General features: G+C 45.2%; 1 protein-coding gene across 1 annotated transcript in view; it reads right to left on the bottom strand.

Moving 5' to 3' along the window:
- Positions 1–23,448, bottom strand: part of LOC147436623 (UDP-Glycosyltransferase superfamily protein) — a 71,448-nt gene extending 48,000 nt beyond the window's left edge. Inside the window, exon 1 of the mRNA XM_086489468.1 lies at positions 22,349–23,448. Coding sequence (XP_086345594.1) covers positions 22,349–23,288 — 940 coding nt within the window. The 5' untranslated portion in view covers positions 23,289–23,448. The remainder of the gene's footprint in view (positions 1–22,348) is intronic.
- Positions 23,449–23,653: the final 205 nt, after the last annotated feature.

The raw sequence follows: 23,653 nt of genomic DNA, 5'->3' as shown, positions 1-23,653 counted from the left end.
CAAAAACGCTAGGGCTGAAAATCTTCCTGCAGCGGGAATCTGCTAACGCTGGGGCTGATCTGCTGTGGTTCTGTCACCATGATGATACAGAAGCAAAAACGCTGGCTGATTTGGGTTCTTGTCCAAAAAACGCTAGCCCATCTGCTGCGGAGCAAAAACGATAGGGATCTTGGGGTCCTGCTGAGAAGTTGCCTGTGAGCAATACTCCTGTTGCCTCTTCTTTCTTTGTAGGCCTTTCTTTCTGCTTCTCTTTCTGCTTTCCTTTCTTCGCGTTCTAACTTCCTTTCCATAAACAACTGCTTCAACTCCTCCATAGGAGTTAGTGCAATCCTTGTCGTAGATGGGGAAGGGGGAGGGTCGGAAAAACCTCCTGGTGGGGAAAATTCTTCTTCGCCTCTCTCATGCTCATCACCTCCGACGTATCCATTCCGCTTCGAGTGATGACCATCCACTGAAGTCGTGGGTTCGTAAGTTCAAGAGGAACTTAGGTTCTTGTGGGTCTTGGTTCTTGAGTTCTTGAGGGATCTTGAGGGATCTTGAGGTTCTTGGGGTTCTTGAGGGTCTTGAGGTTCTTGGGGTTCTTGAGGGTCTTCTTTCGCTTGTAATCTGTGTTAGAGAAGGACCTTCTCTTCACCCGAGTTCTTCTCTTTTCCGCGGGCGCACCCCTTGGCGGCCTTGAGCTCACACCAAGGTTGTTTTCTCCCACCTCACGTCGATTGGCCGGCCGCTAAGTGCACGGTCCGCTCTCAATGAGTGGAAAGAGGCACAAGGGGAGGCTAGACAAGCCCTTCTTTCTTGGGTTTCCTGTCACTCTTCAAAAACACGATTAGGAATCGACACGCCCAAGAGGACTTGGGTTACGTGCGAGCACAACAAGCAAAAAGAAATTATGTGGTTCTTGTGGTTCTTTCCTTGAGTGATACAGAACACTGCCAAAGCTCTCATAACAATGCCTCCTTGCGCTCCGCATCCGATTTGCGTAATTGAGTGCCGAGCTGCAAAACCCGATTAGAGAAAGACATAATTGACATACCATTTTTCTTAAGAGCGCGACAATCGTCCTTCAATCGTGCGAGGTACTGAGGTGGCATAAATCGCGCCTTGAGCTTGTCTTGGAAATCGGCCCAACTGAAAGAGGGGGGCGTGAATTCGTCGGCTTCCTCTAGGTGTGCGGCTAACTGTGCCTCTTGCCATGCGTGGTACCAATTCATGGCATCACCGGCAAGGTACATAGTTGTCGTCAAAACTTTGCTATTTCCTATCTTCTTAGTTGTCGCAAAATAAGCATTAAATTGATGCAACCAAGAATGAATAACCGTAGCATCCATCTTACCATCATACTTACTGAACTGGATCTTCTCTGTGACTGGGTTGTTGGAGTCCAAATCTCGGCTTGCGCCACTTGAGAAACTACCAACATCTTTGGTTGGCTCGGACTTCGAGGTGAGAACATGTCGTACAAACTCTTGCATGCGTTGTTCACTCTGTGCTGCACGCTCTGCCTGTCGTTCTTCAGCCGCCAAGCGCGCTTGATAACACTCACGCTCAAAGGTGTCTTGTTTGAGTTGGCGTTCACGCTCCAAGGTTTCTTGTCTGTCTTGGCGTTCACGCTCCAAGGCTTCTTGTCGTTCTGCTTTTCTTTCTAGTTGTGCCATCGCAACGCGATTCGTTTCTTGTTGTTGTGCCATCATCTCCATCATCGACTTGAACATCGCCTCCGTAGGATTTGGTACAATCCGTGGCGTAGATGGGGAAGGGAGAGGGTCTGAAAAACCTCCTGGTGGGAAAAACTCTTCTTCGCAACTCCCATGCTCACCACCTCCATGCGAAGTATCCATTCCGCTTCGGGTGATGACAATACACTGTAATCTTGGTTCTTAAGTTCTCGAGGAACTTGGGTTCTTGGGGGACTTGAGTTCTTGAGGTTCTTGAGGTTCTTCTTTCACTTGCAATCTGTGTTAGAGAAGGATCTTCTGTTCACCCGAGTTCTTCTCTTTTCCGCGGGCGCACCCCTTGGTGGCCTTGCGCTCACACCAAGGTTGCTTTTTCCCACCTCACGTCGATTGGCCGGCCGCTAAGTGCACGGTCCGCTCTCAATGAGTGAAAAGAGGCACAAGGGGAGGCTGGACAAGCCCTTCTTTCTTGGGTTTCCTGTCACTCTTCAAAAACACGATTAGGAATCGACACGCCCAAAAGGACTTAGGTTACGTGCGACCGCAACAAGCAAAAAAAAATTATGTGGTTCTTTCCTTGAGCGATACAGAACACTGTCAAAGCTCTAATACCAATGTAAGGTGCAGCGGAATGAATGATATTCTTTCTCAGTATGAGTGCTCCGAAGTATGAGTGCTCCGAACTGTGCTCAAGATTCCTTGTTCTTAGGGAAGGGAGAGCCTTCCGTGCTTTAATGAGAGAGTGCAAGTGATCACAGACAAAGTGAATAGACACTATGCGTGAAGGTGCATGAGACTGAGAGATAGAGAAAGAAGAGAATACGACACCGGAAAGTTGTAAAACCCTCCTCCGACGGCCCCACTCTCAATGGCGAGAGTGATCTATTATTGATTGCACAACCGGTACAAGACTCTAATGCACTTGAGGACTATGATGCAATGTGCACTAGGATGAGGTCGACGGCGACGACTTGACTCTAATCTTCTACTGAAAAGGGTGATGAAGGAAACACTATTTTGGCTGAATTTTGTTGCTTCAAACACGCTATCTGCTGATCTCTTATATGCTGCTGAAAATCGTTGTTCTACTGCAGTCCAAAAACGCTAAGAGTGGCTGAGTTTCTGCTAAAAAAACGCTGCCTGCTATTGCATGAAAAATGCTGAATGGGTTGGCTGGAAAACGCTGTTCAGGCTGGCTGAAAAACGTTGTACAAGCTGAGGCTATTGGTGATGAAGCTAGCTGCTGAAAACACCAAGGAGCCTGAGAGGGAAACGCTGGAGTTGCTTGGAGAGACGTCAACAAAGGGGGGAGAAGTATTGCTTGAGAGAGAGAGGGGGAACCTGCTGCACTTGTGCCTGTGTTCTCCTTGCTCTTCTGCCAAATGGTGCTAGCCCTGGTTTCCTTAAATATTATCTTACCCGTTTTGCCCTGCTCAGTTCCCAACAAAAGTCACTTAATAAATAAGTGAAAAATGTCAAAAATAGAAAAAATAGGTTTTAATGCACTGGAAAATGCTCCTGATGAATTCTGATGGTAATGCTGATGATCATGTTGTGTGCAACCAGAGGATATGCATCTACGCTAAGTGCCTAGGCATGCACGGTCTGCGAACAGACTCACAAAAGTACCAGAACGCTTCCTAAGCTAGATTGACTGGACTGACTGAACCCTTGTCATGCTGTAGCTTGTCCACGAACACATAGGGTTGGATGTGTCACGTGACAATTTCAGCTATCTATCTCTTTTAATACGCATGCCCAAAATATTCTATGCATCACGCAAATCCTTCATAGCAAATGTTGAATTTAGCTTACGCTTCAGAGCATCGAGACTAGTCTTATGTTTCCCGGCAAGCAGCATGTCATCAACATAGAGAACAAGTATGATAGGGCTACCATCTTCATCCCTTTTCGTATACAAACAATGATTTGCATGGCTGCGTTTAAAGCCTTGAGACAGCATAAAAGTGTCAAACTTCTTATACCACTACCGTGATGATTGTCTCAAACCATACAGAGCCCTTTTCAGTTTGCATACTAGTTCCAAACCCTCAGATTGTTTCATGTATATGTCCTCCTCAATGTGACCATGCAAAAACGTTGTCTTTACATCCATTTGATTCAATTCCAAGTCAAGCACCGCAACGAGAGCAAAAAGGACACGTAACGTTGTAAGCTTTACAACAGGGGAAAAGATTTCTTGAAAAACAATTCCTTCGTTCTGTACATATCCTTTTGCAACCAATCTTGCCTTGTACTTGGGTTTTTCATCCACAATCTTTATCTTGTACACCCATTTGTTAGAAAGAGCCTTTTTCCCTTTAGGCAATGGCACAAAATCCCTAGTATCATTTGCATACAAGGATTTTGTTTCCTCTTGCATTGCAAGCTCCCACTTACTGCTTGACTCACATGACTTAGCCTCTTTATAAGTAAGAGGTTCACCCTCATCTGTCAACATTACATGATGCAAAGAGGGATTAAATCTCTGCGGTTGCCTTCTCAAACGAGTTGACCTGCGTACCCAATGATCTACATTCTCAGGCAACTGTTCTACATCATGAGGCAACTCATTTTCAGCTCTATCATGCTACTGAAAATCCTTTTCGGCCAATTCAGGTGGCTGTCCATCCTCATTAGGCGCATCAATATCATGTCCTACCTCTTCTGGCTCAAGGTTAACCGGTTGATTATCAATTTCAGCTTGCGGCAATGCATCATGAGGCTCTTTTTCAACATCAATGGGTGGCACAAAAGGCTAAAATCTGACTGTTTTCTTGTCAGCATCAGATTTTGTAGCATTCTTAAGCAATTTTGCCTCACTAAACACTACATCTCGGCTGCGATTACCTTTCTAAATTGTGGTAACCACACTCTATAGCCCATTTCACCTTCTTTTCCATAACCTAGGAAGACTCCTTTAATGGACTTCATATAAAGCTTCTTTCTCAAGTCATTGCGTACATGAACAAAAGCTTCGCAACCAAAGACTCTCAAATGATCATAAGAGGCAGGTTTGCTAGATCAAATCTCCTCTGGAATGTCATTTTTCAGCGTACTATTCGGAGAGCGATTGCAAATATGAACTGCAGTTTTTAATGCCTCTCCCCAAAACTCTTGGGAAAGATTAGCAGTGAACAACATGCAACGCGCTCTCTCACATAAAGTACGGTTGTACCTCTCAGCCACACCATTCGAAGACGGATTATAAGGGGTTGTCAACTCCCTTTTAATCCCATTATCATCACAAAAACGCTAAAATTCAGCAGATACATATTCTCCTTTATTGTCCGACCCGAGACATTAAGCTTAGCACTCTTTTCAGTAGTGACAAAAGCATGAAACTTCTTAAAAGCATTAAAAGTCTCACTCTTACTTTTCAACAAATGCACTCATCCTTTCCTAGTACAATCATCAATGAATGTAATAAAATATAATGCACCACCGAAAGACTTAACACATAGTGCATACATCGGAGTGAATAAGATCAAGAGGATTAGCTTTGCGAGAGACACCAGAGTAATAATAAGATTTCTTTTGCTTTCCATAAAGACAATCGTTACAAAAATCCAAGTTTTTGTCTTTTATATCAACCCTCTTCAAAGAGGAAAGCACATCAATACTCCTTTGGCTCATATGGCCAAGTCTCTTATGCCACAATTTTGTATGTGAAGCAACTTCAACAACAACAAGAAACTTGTAGGCAAAGCTTTGCATCGAAGATAGTACAAAGTACCTCTATGAGACCCTTTTGCAACAAGCATAGAGCCCTTAAGAAACTTCCACGAACCCCCGGCAAAGATGGTAGTATAACCATGTGCATCTAACTAGCCAACAGATAGCAAACTTTTCTTAATGCCTGGTACAAACCTGACATCATTCAATACAAGCTCTTGACCATTGTTAAGAGCCAAACGCATGGTACCCATTCCCTCAATATTGCAAGAAAAATTATCACCAAGGTACACCTTGCCATAATTGCATGTAGCATATGTAGCAAAACACCCCAAAGATGGAGTCACATGGAAAGAAGTACCAGAGTCTACTATCCAAGACTGAGATAGGCCATCATTAGCACTAAGCAATGCATCAATGACATCTTTCTTCGAGATAAGCATGTCTTCTGCATTAGCTATCACCAAATCTGAGGGGCATAAAGCCGCAGCCAAAATTTCCTCAACGTCTGACAACTCCTCAATGACCACACTAGAGCATTTTCAACATTTCTTGGAGGAATCACCTGCTGATTTTTCCCCTTTCTTCTCATCTTTCTTCACCCTTTCTGCCATATTGATAGCAAGTGACATCCTTATCCTTTGTCTTGCTCTTACTTCTATTTTAAGTCATGTTGCCCGCATCACGCTTTTGATTTCTACCTCTTGCATTGTAGACAGAACTGCCACCTTCCCCACTACTTGCGTCTAATCTCTTCATTGAGAATAGACCCTCTCACACCGTCATACATGAGGGTGGGACTGTTGCTCAAGGAGACAACCAATGTTTCCCAAGTATCTGGCAATGTCTTAAGCAAGAAAATAGCTTTCAGCTTATCGTCAAATTGTTGAAGCCCACTGTCCTACAACTGACTCAACACACCTATAAAAGCACTCAAATGCTCAGAAGCTGACTTCGAGTCATCAAACTGCATATTCACCAACTTTCGCATCAAATGCACCTGGTTCACAAGCGTGGTGTGCTCATAATTGGACTTTAGCTTTTGCCATATTGCATAAGCAGAGTCCAAACGCTTGATGTCCGTCAAAATGTCATCATTGATAGCCATTTTGATGTAGACCATAGCCTTCTTATTCAACTTGGCCCACTCTTCATCAAACAAACCTTGCGGCTTATTCTCTTCCAATGCATCTTCACAATCCTTTAAGAAAAGGATACCTTGCATGCGTTCTTGCCAGAGGTCGAAGCCTTGACCATCGAACCGTTTGATTTCCATCAAACTTTTAGTGTCAGATGCGAAAGAGGTAGAAGCCATCTTAGCTCAACCACAAGTGTGTATACAAAAGAGATGCAATAGGCTAAAAATTTCAGCAAATAGGAGCAACCATAAGACTTTGCATACGATAGACCACAATTTCTTTACATGAAACTATCCAAATATAAATTTCCGGCTGAATATACGATTTAAATCACCTGTACTCAGCTTTTCACTCAAATCCTCGCACAAAACATCAATACATGTAATCCCACAAATTTGGTACACCTGCGTATTGCTGTTTTAACCAGTAATAACCTGTAAATCACCTGTTTTGACCTAAAAACGACCTGTTTTGGGCTGTTTTGGCTATTTTGGTGACCTTCTTGACCCCGGAAACAAGGGGCTTCACGATGGAAGCAAAATTGGTCACGGGAGAGCAAATTTAACTTGCTGTCCAGTAGACTGTGCAGATCCTATTTTGAACCCTAGAGCTCTGATACCAATTGAAAGCGCAAAGCAGAGGCTACCGGAAGATGCACGCGGTGGCAGAGTGCAGGATTGAGCCGAGTGCAGCCAGGCGTGGGTGCAAGAAGGGGGTAGCACTAGGGATCGAAGTTACAGAGAGAGAGAGGCTCATACGTTTTTGGGAAAACTCACTACTGTTGAGTTGTGAGTTTTCCACTTTTATTATAAGTGACCTTTTAAAAATGTGTCCAAGTTCACATTGAACCTGGACAAAGTATAAAAATGTACGTAAAGTGTACAAAAGCAGTTATTTTGGGCTTTTAACCCAACACGTGCATCAATGCGTCTTTCTAAGCTTTTAGACAACAGATAGTTGCAGAGCGGCAAACACGGCCTCTTACGAAGGGAACGTGAGTTACAAGACCATTTGTGTTGCACACGTCGGCAGCTCGAGGTGTTTCTAGGAGATGAGTTTTTGGTTGAGCGCGAGGTTGACACCTGAGAGACTTTGTCACATTTAGATTGAGAAATTGGAATTCACATTAGATTGGAGTTTTAGGGTGATGATCAACAATTGACTGCTCATTGGCAACCTATTAGAGCAGTAGGCTCTTTTGGAGGAGATCATGTGGTGACCCCTATTGAGGAGGCACCACTTTGGAGATTGTGGATTTGGCAAGGAAAGCCCCTTTTTCAATTGGACTGGGATTGGTGGGAGTGGCAATGGCCTTCGTTGTGCGCAGGGGCGAGATTGGCGGTTCTTTTCACATGGCTTCACATGGCATTATGCACCTCCCCAACGGTTCATTCTACACTAGTCGTACAGACCGCCTTGACGTTTACATAGCCTACACATCATTACCTTGCTTTTTTCTTTGGATGATAGGCCATTGAGCATCTCTAGAGGTCTCTTGTACAGAATACAACCCTTTTTCTTGCCCCCCCCCCCCCCCCCAACACACACACACACACACACACACACAGAAGAAGAAGAAGAAGAAGATTGTTTTAATATCGTAGGAAACTATCCCAAGAGACCTTAAAGGTCTATCCGACAAGGAGAGTTGAAGTCAAGACCTGCGATTCAAGAGGGAAATGGCATAACCAATCTACCACACTTGGGTGATAGAAAGGTTATACCATTTTCCTCTTTTTATTATCACAGAGAGAGAGAGAGAGAGAGAGAGAGAGAGAGAGAACAAAAAAAAATTAACGTTTATGTGAGCCGAAGTCAACCTATGAGACAAATCAAGTATACATGTGTGTATCTTCCATCTATCAGAAAAGACAATACAATCCAAACTGGTACAAAATAAAGAGAAAACCTTGGTGTGTGATGGGATCTATTGGGGAGGGGGGGAGGGGATGGAGCTCTAGTACTAGGGATATGTGCATATCTATATGCCCAGAGTAGTACAGCCATGCAGATGCATCAAGCTAGCTAGCCCCATCTTGTGCTAATAAGGGGGTGCAAAATGTGGTACATGGGAGGATCAAGAGCAAGGGCTGCTCGAATGAATACAGGTTGGTGAGCCATCATCTGGGCTCCTCAACAACTCAACATTCTCGGGTCTAGATATCCTTGATTTGCCTGTGGTGGAGTCGTGGGGCATGTCACCACCTGTGTCTCTGTATGTGGCTACAGTACTGTATCTCTTGTGCCTCTATATCTCTAGCAGGTAGCGTCCCAACTCTCTTTGATCTTGAGAGTGCATGATCTCACTGGGATAGGTTGCCCTCTCAATAATGACTCGTATTTGCCTCTAATATTGTCATAAGCTCTGCATCTGCAAACAAAATGCTCCTCACTCTCCCCCTCCCCTTTGCATATTCGATAGACTCTCTCCTCCATGGGAATGTCATGAGCTCGCCCCACCTCTATCGCTAGTTAAGCTGACCAATCGCCACCTGTGAGCTGTGTGGCATGTAGACGTTCATATAGCGTGGCCGCTATATGAACCTCCACCCGTCCTCGAGTATGGTAAGGAAATGATCTCTGTAGTGTGACATCTTTTGTTGAAGAGGAGATGTGATTCAAGTCTGTTTGATATATAGCTGCCAGAGATCCTTACGGAGCACTATGTTTCTCTCACTACATGAGAGATGAACCTGGGGTGAGTCGGGGTCATACTAGAATGGTAGCAAGCTCTTGAGATTGAGGCCATGTGCCCTGAACCAGGCTCTAACCTAGGTGTACCAAGCTCTGTCATATCCAGACTGCTATCTGTATGGTTGACTTAAATGCTCACCGTGTGAGTCTATCAATCGGGAGCTCTCTCACTCTATGGATAAAGCAGACCATCTGAAAGAGTGCCTCCACTACCATTGAGGGGGGGGGGGGGGGGGGGGGGGGGGGGGGGGGGGTAGCAAGCTCTACCCTGATGATGTTCTGTGGCACCGTGTGCTTGTCTCGAAACAAGCGAGAGATCATATGTACCTGTGGTCTCTTGATCCGTGCCCACTGGCTATCTGTCAACCCGAGTGTCCACATTGTTGTTGTGTACATCAGGGCTGGGAGGACTAAAGCATCAAATAGCCACCCCTTTGTGCGGGACTCCTGAAAGTGTGCTTGATGACATCTCCGCTCTAACATGGCCAAAGCTGCATATCCTCGGGTGAGTCTATCAATGGCAGCATGTGCCATGGAAAAGGGGCCTTGTCTGCTAGTGAAGGTGACTCCCAGATAGACGTAGAAGGTGACCGCCTCGACAGGACTTCCTGCTGTTGTAAATGTGGCTACTTGCCGTGTTGGAATTAGGGTAGCAGGGAAATGTACACAACTTGGAGAAGACGAAGGAAGCTCAAGGCACACAACAGAGAGTGTATTACTTAGTGTGCAATGGAAAGATGGATAGTCCTAGAATGATGGGCGTATATCCAATGCACGGGAGAAAAAACCTCCTAAAGAGGGAAAAAATGCCTCGACGGTCCTAAGTGTGTTCACACACATCACTACCACATGTATATGGTAACAAATCCCCCCTGGAGTGATGCCGTGAACGAGAGCTGGCACATAGAGGAAAGGGAAGTGCCATGCCCTGAGGACATGATCAGTCCACAAAGGGGAGTAAGCCCAAAGCTTTGCGGAAAGCTTCGAACTTCTCACGAGACAATGCCTTTGTGAAAAGATCTACAAGGTTGTCATGTGTTGGCACATAAGCCAAGCTGATATCTCCTGCTGAGAACCTCTCCCTGACATAGTGTAATGCACCTCAATGTGCTTTGTGCGAGCATGAAAAACTCGGTTTCTCGCAACCGCCAATGCGCTCTCACAGTCAGTGTAGATGGTGTTGGCAGTGTCCCGTCCAACACCCAAATCAGCCATAAGGCGTCTGAGCCATACACACTCAACCGTAGCTGTGAAGATTGCCCTGTACTCAGCCTCACAACTGGAAGTGCCCACAGTAGGTTGCTTATTGCTTAACCATGATATACATGAACTGCCAAGCATGAAACAAAAACCACTTGTGGACACTCGGCCCAATCTGAGTCCGAAAGAGCATGTAAGTCTGGCAGCAATGATCCCCCTTTGGGATAAAATAAGCCAAAATGTACAGTGCCGCTCAAGTAGCGGAAAATCCTCTTGACATCCTGCCAATGCTTAGACCCTCGTCTATGCATGAATCTGCTGACCTGTGAGATTGCAAACTGAATATCCGGCCTCGTGTTGCATACATAAATGAGGCAGCAAACAGCAGTTTGGTAAAGAGTGACATCAGCAGGATCACGAGCATCATGTAGACTCAACTTCAAACCTGTTTCCATGGGAGTGGCAATAGGTTTGCAATCCTCAAGTCCAAACTTACATAGCAATGTCTCTATGTAACTTTTCTGACACAAGGCAATACCACCATCACACTGCTTAAACTGTATACCCAAGTAATGATGCAACAGCCCCAAATCTTTCATCTTGAAAGTAGCATTCAAATCAGCCTTAAATTCAGCAATATGTGCCTCATTGGGACCAGTGATCGGTAAATCATCCACATAAAGAACAACAATGAGAAGTACATCACCCTCACACTTTACATACAATGTGCTTTCTATTGGATTGTTACGAAACCCTCGTTTGACCAAATGAGTGTCAGCCTTCTCATACCAAGCACGAGCAAATTGCTTCAACCCATACAAAGCTTTGTTACATTTCCACACCTTATCCTCTTGTCCTTTCTTGACAAAACCACGAGGTTGCGTTACATAAACTTCCTCAAATATGTCTACCATTCAAGAAAGCAGTAACAATGTTTGATTGATGTACATTCCAACCAAAATGAGTTGCAAATGTACAAAGAAAACGGACAGTAGTCATACGACAAGTGGAAGCAAAAGTTTCTTCATAATCTATGCCTTTTTGTTGCGCATAGCCTTTAGCAACAAGTCGAGCCTTATAGCGATCAATCTCACCATCCAGCTTGCATTTCAACTTGTAAACCCACTTCGTACCAATGGCCTTTTTACCAGGAGGCAAATCACATAAAGTCCATGTATCATTTCTATAAGTGCATCATATTTTGATTGCATGGCAGTCATCCAATTTTCGGAATTCTGTGCTTCATCAAAAGAGAGAGGCTCCTCAACATCATGTAAGCTAGACACAGCCAAAGCATAACAATCTGATGCATAAGATGCATGGCGAGAGCCTGAACGAGTACGACTAGACAAAGGTGCATCCAATTTACTATCACGTAATGTATGCACCAGCCACTTTGGCGTACCTCTAGCTTGCTCATTTTCAGCCCTTTTCTCATCAAGTACATCATGTACATCTACATCAGTAATAGGCTGATCTGTAACATTTTCAAAAAACCCCATAGGTTGTACATTTGCCTCGTTGGAATTTACATTTGTACTTCCACCACTGAAAAGAGGAAACAAAGTGTCATAAATGTTATGTGAGCTTACATTACTGTCTCTAGTACATGAGAGCAAGGATTGAACGGAATCTTCCACAAACACAACATCCCGTGAAACCAGAATACGCTTTGTTTGTGGATGATACAACCTGTAACCTTTGCTTTCAGCACTATAACCAACAAAAATACATTTGACAGCCTTATCATCCAATTTTCTGCGATGTGTGTGGCACCAAAGCATATGCCAAACAGCGAAGAACGCGCATGTGCTCAATAGAAGACTTTCTATCATGCCATGCTTCATATGGAGTAATAGACTGCAAAGCTTTCGTAGGACACCTGTTTAGTATATAAGTGGCACACATGATGGAATGCGGCAAAGCTTGACTTTTGACCATACATCGCGCCATTTCCATGAGTGACTTGTTTTTCCTCTTAGCAACACCATTTTGCTGAGACGTATACGGCACTGTACATTGGTGTTTTATCCCACGACTAGCCAGAAATGCATTAAATTCAAGAGACATATACTCCCCCCCTTGATCGGAACAGAGGGTGCCCATAGTACATTTCGAGACATTTTCAACCATAGCCAGAAATTGTTTGAAGCACATAAATACTTTGGACTTTGCTTTAAACAGAAATACCCATGCATGCCTGGAGTAATCATCAATGAACGTCACGAAGTAAAGGTAATTGCCCAAGGACGGAGTTTGCATGGGCCCACAAACATCACTATGCACAAGCTGCAACCTGCATGAGGCCCTAACTGAACCATCCTTTGGAAACTTAGAACGCTGCATCTTACCCAAAATACAACCTTCACAAACGTGTTTGACAGGTGCTTCAAGAGGCCGCAAAGAAGCAACCATATCAGATTTCTACAAACGTAGCAAACTGGTAAAATTCAAATGCCAAACACAGCAAACTGATAAAATTCAGATACCCAAAACATGCATGCCACAGTTTTGCATCTAAAACAACCCCTGAATCTGCAACTGCATTTCCAAAATTTTGTCCACGCTTGTCATACAAAGTGAGCTTATATAGCCCACGACACAAAAGGCCAAATGCAACAATTTCATCACCAAAACTGAGATCATGAAATATACATCTGTCATCCACAAATTTGACTACAAGACCAAGTCTAGCAAGTGCAAATACAAACAAAAGATTCTTCTTAATCCCAGGTACATAAAGTGCATCAACAAGTGTGAAAGAACTGCCATTTGCAGCAGCAAGCACAATCTTTCCAACTCCCTGAATAGGATAAGAGGCATTGTTTGACACAAGTCACCGTATTCCATGAGAGACAGACTCAATAGAGGTAAACAAATCACGATGTGAGGTAATGTGCTTTGTAGCACCACTGTCCAAATACCACACATGTGAATCTGCAGCAACTGACATGCGTGCATCCTGGACAGCAGGATTATATAGGTACACTCTGCACTAAAAGCCCATTCTGCATCAACATCACCACAGTCTCCTTTCACAGAAGACTCAACAATAGCTGCATTTTAGTGAAACCAACATTTGCAGTGAATCGCCCTCTTTCTTCTTCGCCTCTTTGCCCTCAATTTCAGACACTACTTGATCAAGCGATCATTAGGTTTACAATAATGGCAACGCATCTTCTTTTTGCCTTATCACCAAGATTTCCAGACAAATTGCTGCCAACAAAAGCATTAGAAACAGGTAATTTTCCACTCACTGAAGACCATGAGAAGTGGCTGCATTACTGTTACCACCTTTTCTTTGAGCAGCCATAAAGGTCTGTCCAATTGCACGTGTCTAGTCCTGTTTTTTCTGAAAAGCAACTCTTGCAACAGCAATGTGCATAATGCATCAAACTTGACAACTTCAGGATTTCTTGGGTCATAAGTCTCCAAGTACTAGCGAAAGTCTAGTAAGAATCTGGCAAGGCATCAAGAACAGTTTGTACAAGGGAACTGTCTGAAACAACTTCACCTGCAAAAATAAGTTGCTCATTGATTCCTTGACACCAACAAGAAAAGTGTCCATATCATCTTTCTCATGCATAATCTTAGACTCCAGCTCTTACGAAGTAATACAATTTTTGGCTCATTGCGGCTTGCATAACCCAGCCAAAATATTCCAAGTTTGTTTTGCAAATTTCGTTGAACAAATGTGAGGAGTAATGGTGCGCTTCACACACAACGCATGAGCCTGCACATCCTTTACATCCCAACGAGCTTGTTCTGCCGCCGCAGGCAAAACAACTCTAACAACAACAATCCTTGCAGCAAGACCTGCAACATCCTCAAACATCGCCTACATCCTCAGAACTAGGACGTACATCAATACCCTGCACAATATTCCAAACGCCCTTTGACACAAGACATGTTGCATCATGTAAGCCACATAGGGTAATTGTCCCCATCCAATCTGTCCTCAGTAGCAAATATCTTGAACACACCTATGTTGTGGTCAGCCATGGTAAATGTTGCACCTGATGTGAAAATGCCGAAAAGAGGAGAACAAAGCGGGAACAACACGTGCTATATAGCACAAACCGTAGAAGACTGTAAGGGACCTGTTATGCAGAAAACGACACTGACAGAAATTCTGCACAAAATGACGAAATAGCCTACACAGTACTGTCTGTAGTGGAAACGGAGGCTGAAATGAGCCTGAATCAGAAATTTTTGTCGACCTGTAAACGCTCGCCAAAGCTCACAAAAATCAGAGAAAGTGAGCAAGCGTATGCTGGAGCTGCTAGAGACTTAAGCCCGAAAGGACGCAACCTGCTCTGATACCAATTGTTGGAATTAGGGTTGCAGGGAAACGCACACAACTTGGAGAAGACGAGGAAGCTCAAGGCACACAATAGGGAGTGTATTACTTAGTGCGCAATGGAAAGATGGATAGCCCTAGAATGATGGGCGTATATCCAATGCACGCGGGGAAAAACCTCCTAAAGAGGGGAAAAATGCCTCGACGGTCCTAAGTGTGTTCACACACATCACTACCACATGTATATGGTAACATGCCGGACCGATCTAGAGGTGTGGAAGATCATGACCTTGGTCTTCCCACGGTTCACTGTCAGTCCCCTGTGAGTACAAAACTCATCCAAGGCGCTCAAATGGCTTTGTAAGTTCTTTGGTGACTCTGAAATCAAAACAATGTCGTCAGCATATAGCATAGTGCCGATTGGAGTACCTGTTAGGTCACCTCCTGTCCCTCCCGCTCGTAAGATGTAGTCAGAGATCTCATCGATATAGAATCCAAAGAGGGTCAGGGAGAGGGGGCATCCTTGCTTAACACCAATGATGCTAGCAATGGACTCTGACAAGCCGCCCAGACAACGAACTCTCCCAGTCACTCTCTCATAGAGAGCATAGATGGCCCATATCATCTCTGATAGTATCCCCAGACTCTGGAGTCTGAAGTCGTTGAAGGAGTCTCTCCGTCGGGACTGTGTCAAACGCTTTGTGCAAGTCCACTAAGCATCAAAGCTTCTTCTTCTACACCTGTCCCATCAATGAGGCAGTGTAGAACGAAGATGTGGTCAATGGTGGAGAAGGTCCGCTTGAATCCTGCTTGGCCAGGAGCCCGTTGGTCCTCAGTTTCTCTATATGAACTAAGCTCAGCTTCAAGTACTGTCTATACAGTTTGATAGGCCATTGTATGGCCAATCATGATAATCCTGTAATTTCCTGGGTCCGAGGTGTCCTGAGATTTGTGGATTGGCACAATGGTGTGCCGGGTCCACTCCTCTGGGAAGCCCTCCCCTATAGCCTAGTTGAATACATGTGCAATCAACAAGGCTATAGTGGAGGTTGCGTAAATGAGGTGCTCACTCTGTAATCCTGTATGATCTGAAGATCGGCAGTGCTGTAGGCGGTGGATAGCCTTCTTGACCATCTCTGTTGTGAAGAAAGAAGAGCTTGTGGATCAAGGTCCGGGTGGCTATGGAATCCGAGGTACCTCATGGAGTCTCTCTGTATAATCGTGCCATACCTATGGATCCTCAATAGGATTTGTCGGTTGTGGCTCTTGAAGGGTGCGGCATGCTATGGCACTATCCATGCTCATCAATAAGCGGTATAGCTCTAGCTCCTGTGCCTCTTGGAAAGCTCGTCGTTTTCGGCGTGAGTATCTTCATCTAGCATCTGGTCTCTCGATTAGTGATCTCCTCAAGGGTCCGCTGCGAACACAACCTACGATAAGGATCTCTGCACTCATCATATACTTGTTTTGTGGCATAGTCCCTGGGGGGGAGTGTGGCCTGTGTGGGTGTTGTGCGAGAACGAGCTAATGGCCATTGTCTGAAGGACAAATGTGATGTAAGAGGTAAGCATGAGTAGTGGCGTAGAGGGGTGAAGTAGGAGTAAAAGAGGGGGCTAGCTCATGTGTTAAATGGATCATGGTGTGTCGGGGTCTGTGAGACAGGCGCGGAGTCTCTAGTGAGGGAGAGTGCAAGATAGGTGTGGTCGGCTCCAATAGGTATGGGCAGGATGGTGAAAGAGCTAAGCATGTGGGTGGCCTCTATGGATCCCATAATGTAATCCACAGTACTCCCCTCCCCCGGATGTAACTCTATGTGGTATGCACGTCAGCCCTCTTGAAGTGGGCCATCTCGTTATAAATAACGAGACAGTGCTGAGAGCCTAATCTGAGCAAATGATGGCCGTACTCTGTGATGCGGGCTGTGTCTGTTGAATCTCTCATGGTAGCCTCCTCTTGTGTGGCGTGTAGTGCCATTGGGTCCTCTATGTTGGATGTCTCACACTGGTCACATGTCCTGGCATTGAAGTTTCCCATAAGGAAGACTTTCCCCAATGTAGAGTACTCCATAATCTCATCTGACAAGCATGTGTATGGGGATGGTCTCTCCTCCCTATCCCCATCCTCTTCGTCTCTATAGTAGCAAATTTGGAGCCTGAGGGGGGGAAGTAGCAGAGGGCAATGTAGATGATCCTGTCTTGTGATAGCTCAAAGCTAAACCAAAGGTAACGAGCCCGTGGCCCGTGGGTCGCGTGCAACAATCTGTATCCTCCTCTAGAGTCCTTGTCTGAAGAGTATGGCCACCCCTCTCGATCCTCATGTAGTGTGTTGGTCAGTACTCCCTCGATGTGAGGACTCCCACCGAAAGCTATGAATCCTCGGTAGGCTCTGCTATGGGCTCTCATGTGTCTCTGTCGGGAGAATAAGGTCATGTCCTCTCATCACCTCCTCAAGTCTCTCTACGTGTGTCCATAGATCCTCGTTGGAGTTCCAAACCGCAATGTGGATCTCCTCATAGGCCGTGAGTCCCTATACAACGGTCTTGCCATCAATGATGACCCTACCATCTCTGTATACTGACCTTGTTTCCTTCTTTGCGAGCTTTTTTGACTCTAGGCATGCATGCACGGGGGTGGTCTTGTTGCATCTTTGTGAGGTCATCGTCAAGATAGATAGGAGGGTCCTCTAGCCCTCTCAAGATGGCCCTCCTTTGGATGAATGAGGTTCGAGACTCTTCAAAGGCAAATTGGAGGATGAGGGCTCTTTTCTGTGAGTCTTTGCTTGCTCTCTAAGCTTCGGAGAAGGGTAGCTCCTCATCTTCCTTGTACTTGAGTTTCATACATAGGGCTTTCACATCGCTCTCGAATCTGGATGCCTCCTCTTCTTTGATGCCAGTCACTCGTACATTGAGGCGTCGGGCTTGTCGTATCTTCTCTTCCTCAATGGTTGTGTGTATAATGAGTGCCTCTTATCTTTTTGGGCTTCCGTTGGTGTCCAACTGGGTCAGCTCCTAGCAAATGAGTCTAGTAATCTCCATCCTTGTAAGAGACAACGATGGTGCATCAAGGGAGTACTAGAAAGGAGGAAAGCCATGTATCTGTAATTATGATGACATATGTGCATATCAGCATGATGTGTCCCCTTGTAAAGCTAATTGTCTGGAGGACTCAAGGGTCAATTTGGCATATTTGTCTTTGTTAGTATCCCATAAGCTCTGTATGAAGGAAACTGATGTAAGGTGCAGCGGAAGTGAATGTTGAACTTGCTCATAATGAGTGCTCCGAACTGTGCTCAAGTTTCCTTTTACTTAGGGAAGGGAGAGCCTTCCTTTCTTTAATGAGAAAGTGCAAATGGTCATAAACAAAGTGGATAAACACTGTGAATGAAGGTGTTGAGATTGAGAGATAGAGAGAGAAGAATGCGACACCATACAAGTTGTCAAACCCTCCTCCAAGGACCCCTCTCTCGATGGTGAGAGAGGTCTATGCTATTGATTGCACAAATCTGGTACAAGATGCTGATGCAAGTCGTGAGGCTATGATGCAATGTGTCTAGGTTGGAGACAACGGTGTCGAAGAGGGCGGCGACGGCAACGTCTGGCTGAAATGGTTCCTTTCAGGTTGTTCTTTATCTGCAGAGTTCGTTGGTTCTATTGCTGAATTGGCTGCTGGAAAACGCTGAACTGCTGCTGTTGTAAAACGCTGAACTGCTGCTGTTGTAAACGCTGAAGTGCTGCTGTCTTTACTGCTGAAATAAAACCCTGAAGTTGATGTTGAAAAACGTTGGTATGCTAGGCTTCCAACGCTGGTTTGCTGCATGTAAAAAACGCTGATCTGAGAGGCTGAAATTGCTGATCTGCTAAGCTTCCAACACTGATCTGCAGGGCTTCACAAACGCTAGTCTATGGGGCTGAAAACGCTGTGTAGTCAAGGCTGAAAACGCCAAGGTTCTTGGGAGGTTCTTGTTTGAGAAGCTGTCCAGAGGCCTTTTGCAACGGGTACCTGTGCTCTCCTTGCTCTTCTGCCAAAAAACCTAGCGCTAGCTTTTCCTTATAAATTATCTTAGTCAAGTTGCCCTACCCAGTTCCCAATAGTCACTTAAAAATAATAAGTGAACAATGGCCAAAAATAGGGAAAATAGGTTTTGTGCACTTGCAAATGCTCCTGATGGATTCTGATGATAATGCTAATGATCATGTTGCGTGCAACCAGAGGATATGCATCTACTCTAAGTGCCTGGGCATGCATGGTCTGCGAACAGACTCACAAAAGTGCCAGAACACTTCCTAAGCTACATTGACTGGACTAACTGAACCCTTGTCATAAAGTAGCTTGTCCACGTACACATAGGGTTAGATGTGTCACGTGACATCTCCTCCTTTTTAAAGTGAGGTACTGCTACCGAGCTGCATGGCTTCCTTATAGTCTGCCAGCAACTCTAGGTAATCTTTGAAAAACTCTTCGTTGACCCACACTGCTTCGTGGGTTCCTCGATCCTTAAACTTCAAAAAGTATTGTCTCACCTGCTTCTTGGATTAGGACCCTAACCTAATCAGATTATCCTAAACTAATGCAGCCTGCACCTATAAAGGAACACTGAGAGGTCACTATCGAGAGCACTCGACAGCACTTGGGAGGCAACACTTGTAGCACTTGAGAAACAGCACTTGGGAAGGAAACTGGAACGGACAGCCAAAAGCTTCCTCATACGGAGTTCGACCAATGGCAGAGGAAAAAGAGTCATTCAAAATAGCCTGGACCAATGGGAGACAGAGCTCCCATTGAGACTCCCGATCATGCACATATGACTTTAAAACATCAAAAGCCAACTAATTGTAAATCTCTGTCTGACCATCTGACTATGGATGAAAAGCCAATGAAAAATTCAACTTAGTGCCAAAATTTTCAAAGAGTGCACGCCAAAAATTGGCCGTGAACTTAACTTCCCTATCTGAAACAATAGATTTTGGCAAACCACAGAGGGGGTACCAATGCTTTATGAACAACCGTGCCACATCTTGTGCAGTGACTGTGCCTTACAAGGAATCAACATGCAAAACTTGCTAAAACGATCAACAATCGTCAAACATTGAGTGTTCCTTGAATGCAAACTAGGTGGAAGGTTAGTCACAAAATCCATGGAAATATCTTGAAAAGGTCCATCGGGAATAGGCAACGAAAGCAAGAGGCCTTGCTGCTTACCCCGAGGAGCTTTTACCTTTTGACATATAGTGCACTGTGTGACATAACGAAACACATCTTTCGCATTTTAGGCCAATAAAAGAATCTTTCTATTTTTTCCAAAGTGGTGTTCATTCCCCTATGCCCACCCGTGAGAGAGTCATTTGCATCATGCAATATGGCAGGCCTGAGAGAGGGCAACACACATAGACGTTGACGAAAATACAACAAACCATCACGAATGAGATAGTTGCTTGGCCCTTGGGAAGCAAGAGCCTGCAACCATTGCTTACCAAACTCGGAATCCGCATACTGGTTCTTCATTCTATCGAAAGACACACCCTGAATAGAAACTGTGGATCTTGAACATACTCAGACCCGTATGGAAGTAAGGTTGGGGAACTATACGCGTGTGAAAAGAACTATGTCCAAGAGCAACAGATCAGCCAGCGTTTTCTGTTTTCAGCCCATTCCCTCGCGGGACATGCACGAGATCCGCAAAAAGCCCTCATGGATGCAATCCGGTCCTGCCGCAACCCATTGAGCCTCTCCTCGATCATTCCCTCGCCGTCATCGAGTGCTCCATTCCTGTCTATGATCGGCATCATCAAAATCTGCGTTTTCAGCCCTTCATTCCTCTCACATCGCAACCCCACATTGAGAAGGATCCAAAGGTGCATCAAATCAGCCCCGGAGGTGCCTCGTCTGAGAAGTTACCACAGCTTCACCATTCAAGTCAGTAGAGTCTACACTTGAGGTATTACATATGTGTACATTCCATTTGTGCAATCTAAAGCAAATACCACATCGACAACGGTGTGGGGGGGCCTTCAGAGGGTTGGTTGGACCCCATCGAGTGGCATTCTCCTCCTGTCTCTCTCTCTCCCCCTCTACACATCTCTACCACACTCGCATTCCCTCTCTCCGGGGAAAGGTACAAGAAACCATCATTCAAGCTTAAAGGAATCACAAACGCAAGGAAAGAAAGAAAGGGATTTGTGGAAGTGTAAAACCTAGATCTTCACCATTTCAATTCCGTTGCACCTAAGATTGTGGTTGAGGGTTGTCGCCCTCTAGGACAATCCCTCACCACATGCCCCATCTCATGATATCTAAGACACTGGTTCGGTCTGCCCGTAACCACAATCCTGTACGAACGTAGCACCCCTTTTCACTCCTCCTCTGAGTCTTTGTCCAAAGCGGCTACACAACGAGTAAGTCACTCTCGCCTTTTCACCTAAGCATAGGAACATGCAACTGGGCAGATACCTCTGCAAGAACCTCGACACAGTCGCCAATCTTGTGCTCTAGATCCTCTGAGATGACAAACTTACCGTAAGTTTACCATTACTCTCCTTCAAAGCACAGTTGCATGAAACGTTTCCGAACTGGAAACGTCAACCTGCCAAAAGAACATGAAACGACATTCTCCAGGACAAGGAAACGGCGGGGGTACACCCAATAGAGAGTAGTCAAGCACAAAGAAATTCAAAGATATATCGACAACTACATTAAAAGAAAACATTTTAACAAGATTTGCATCCTCCTCTTTCATAAGCACGCACACATTGAAGAACCGTCACTTGTGCAATCGTGCAGAGAAGAGAATTCTATAAACTTATGGAGCTCTCTCTGTGTTGTGCAGAGGACCAATTTCACTCTTTGTAAAGCTTCTCAGGTTTTAGCGGATAATAGGGATTGTTTCTTAACGAGGGGTGGCCAGTTCAAATAGGGAGGCTTAATTTAGCTTGACTTGTTTTTTAATAAACTAACGCAAGCTTGACTTTTTTTAAAGGAGTAAAGTGGGCGCCGTTTCCAGGTAGCTAAAAACGTGCAGCCCCGCCAGAAACGTAGAAACACGTTTCCAGAGGCTGGGGTGGCGTTTCCTGCAACACAGCTTCAAAGTGATAACTACTTGCGACACCCATTCAAATTCCTTGATTGAAAAGATCAGATCCACCTAAGGCAACTCATTCACCCCATCCTTCAAGACCTCATAATGTACATCTCTAATCCTCTACAACTTTTGAGTTCTAGTTTGAATTTTTTGAGACATTCCAATCTTCCACCCCTTTTGCTCCACTTGGCTCTTCATATTCAGTTGCAGGCAAACATTAAAACTTTGAGCACATGGAGACATATGCATCCTCCGTCTGTTCTACTCCTAACAGCTCTCTCACAGCCACTTGAGAGGCGAGAGCTTCTACCGGCTTTGAATACAAGAGGCAATTCTTCAAGATGCTCTACCATTATGCCAAACAAATCCGTAGTCACTTCCCAGATAGCTGCAGCGCTGAAGGAACACTATTCTAATCACTGGTGTACACCATACTGCACCCACGTATATAGGATGATAGGCCTAGGCCCTAGACTCCTCTAAGGATGCATTAAGCACAAATCAAAAAACTGTTGTATCAGTCCAGGTACAGATAGAGGACAACAAAAGAAGCACAAACTTCCACATTAGAACTTAACCAAAAAGAAACTCACCAATCCAAGAAGCACACACTGCAGACCCAGCAACAATAAGATCTACTCTTGCAGCAGCTTTGAAAGTTGATGCAGTCTTGCTTTTCAGAACCTTGATTTTTCTAGCGAGCAATTTCTGGAGCAAGCCACCCTTCTGACTCAAAGCTACGACAACAACCTTTCCACCACAACTAAGAAGCTCATTGGCAAGTTCCAACATGGCTAACGGAGACCCTGTCATTGAAAGCTCATGAAATATAAGCATGAAGCTTCGACCATGTGCATAATGTGCAAAAGCGCTCACAGGAGAACACAGACTGAGCTTCTCAGGTGAGCCTAGTATAGACTCTTCCAGATGTTGGAAAGGTCCAACCAAAGTTCCCACTGAAGTATTGACTGTGCCTATTGATGGGAATATCCATGACCTAACAATGGCATTCGGTAGAATAAAATGCTCTTGTGCCGGCAGAGACTGATAATCCTTTGTGCGCTGTCCCTCTTCTGTTCTGGTTGAAGGCCACATATGACGTACATCTAAGGAGTCGTTTTGAGAAACTTTGTATTGCTCGACTCGTTCTCGCTCCTCAACAATGAGGCGGCTGGCAGAATCTTCATCTGCATGAAGCTGTGAGAGCAGAGGGGCCTGATCTTCGGTGTGAGCCCACCGAGATTGTATGAGGAGGCCAATGTACGCCCAAAGCACAATAACAACAAGCCAAGGGATCAAGCGTCTGCTCAGGAGGGGCCTCCGGTACCAGGGAAGCGGGGTTGGAGTTAAGTGGCGAAACTCCCTTCCAGAAGGAGTTCGCACAGAAGGAGATCTATGAAATGACGGAGAGGTGCGGGGTGTGAGCCTACCTGACAGGTTGGACTTGAAGCTTCCTGACACACGGATAGAGGGAGGTCGAACGACTGTCCCCAGCAGGTCGGAAGAGATGCTGCTTCTTTCGTCGCTCTCCATTTTGGCTCATCCCCTTCAAGTGTTTGTAACCCTGATGCTTTAAAATGCGCGGGCGCTCGGCTCCCTCCCTGCTACACAACTTGCTGCCGCGGCAGCGCAACTCGCAGCCCAAGCTGCGCGAATACAAGTCACAAGTGGACGAACCTCACATGCAACATACTAGTGGCCGGAGACTCGTCACTCCAATGCCCATAAAGTGGTGCCTGGTCGTCTGTCACGCTCGGTCGCCTTCGTTGAAAAGAGAAGGGACACATGCACGACAACTTTGAACTCGTCACTCGTGAGTCCTATGCCCAATGCCCATAGGCTAAAGTGGTGCCTGGTTGTATGTCCCATTCGAAATTCGAATTTGTGAAAAGAAGGGA

Source organism: Adiantum capillus-veneris, chromosome 18 (genome assembly GCF_014529385.1).
Source record: "Adiantum capillus-veneris isolate H3 chromosome 18, ASM1452938v2, whole genome shotgun sequence".
Classification (NCBI taxonomy): Eukaryota; Viridiplantae; Streptophyta; class Polypodiopsida; order Polypodiales; family Pteridaceae; genus Adiantum; species Adiantum capillus-veneris.
Note: the sequence above shows the minus strand (reverse complement) of the source record. Positions and strands in the feature narration are given on the sequence as shown.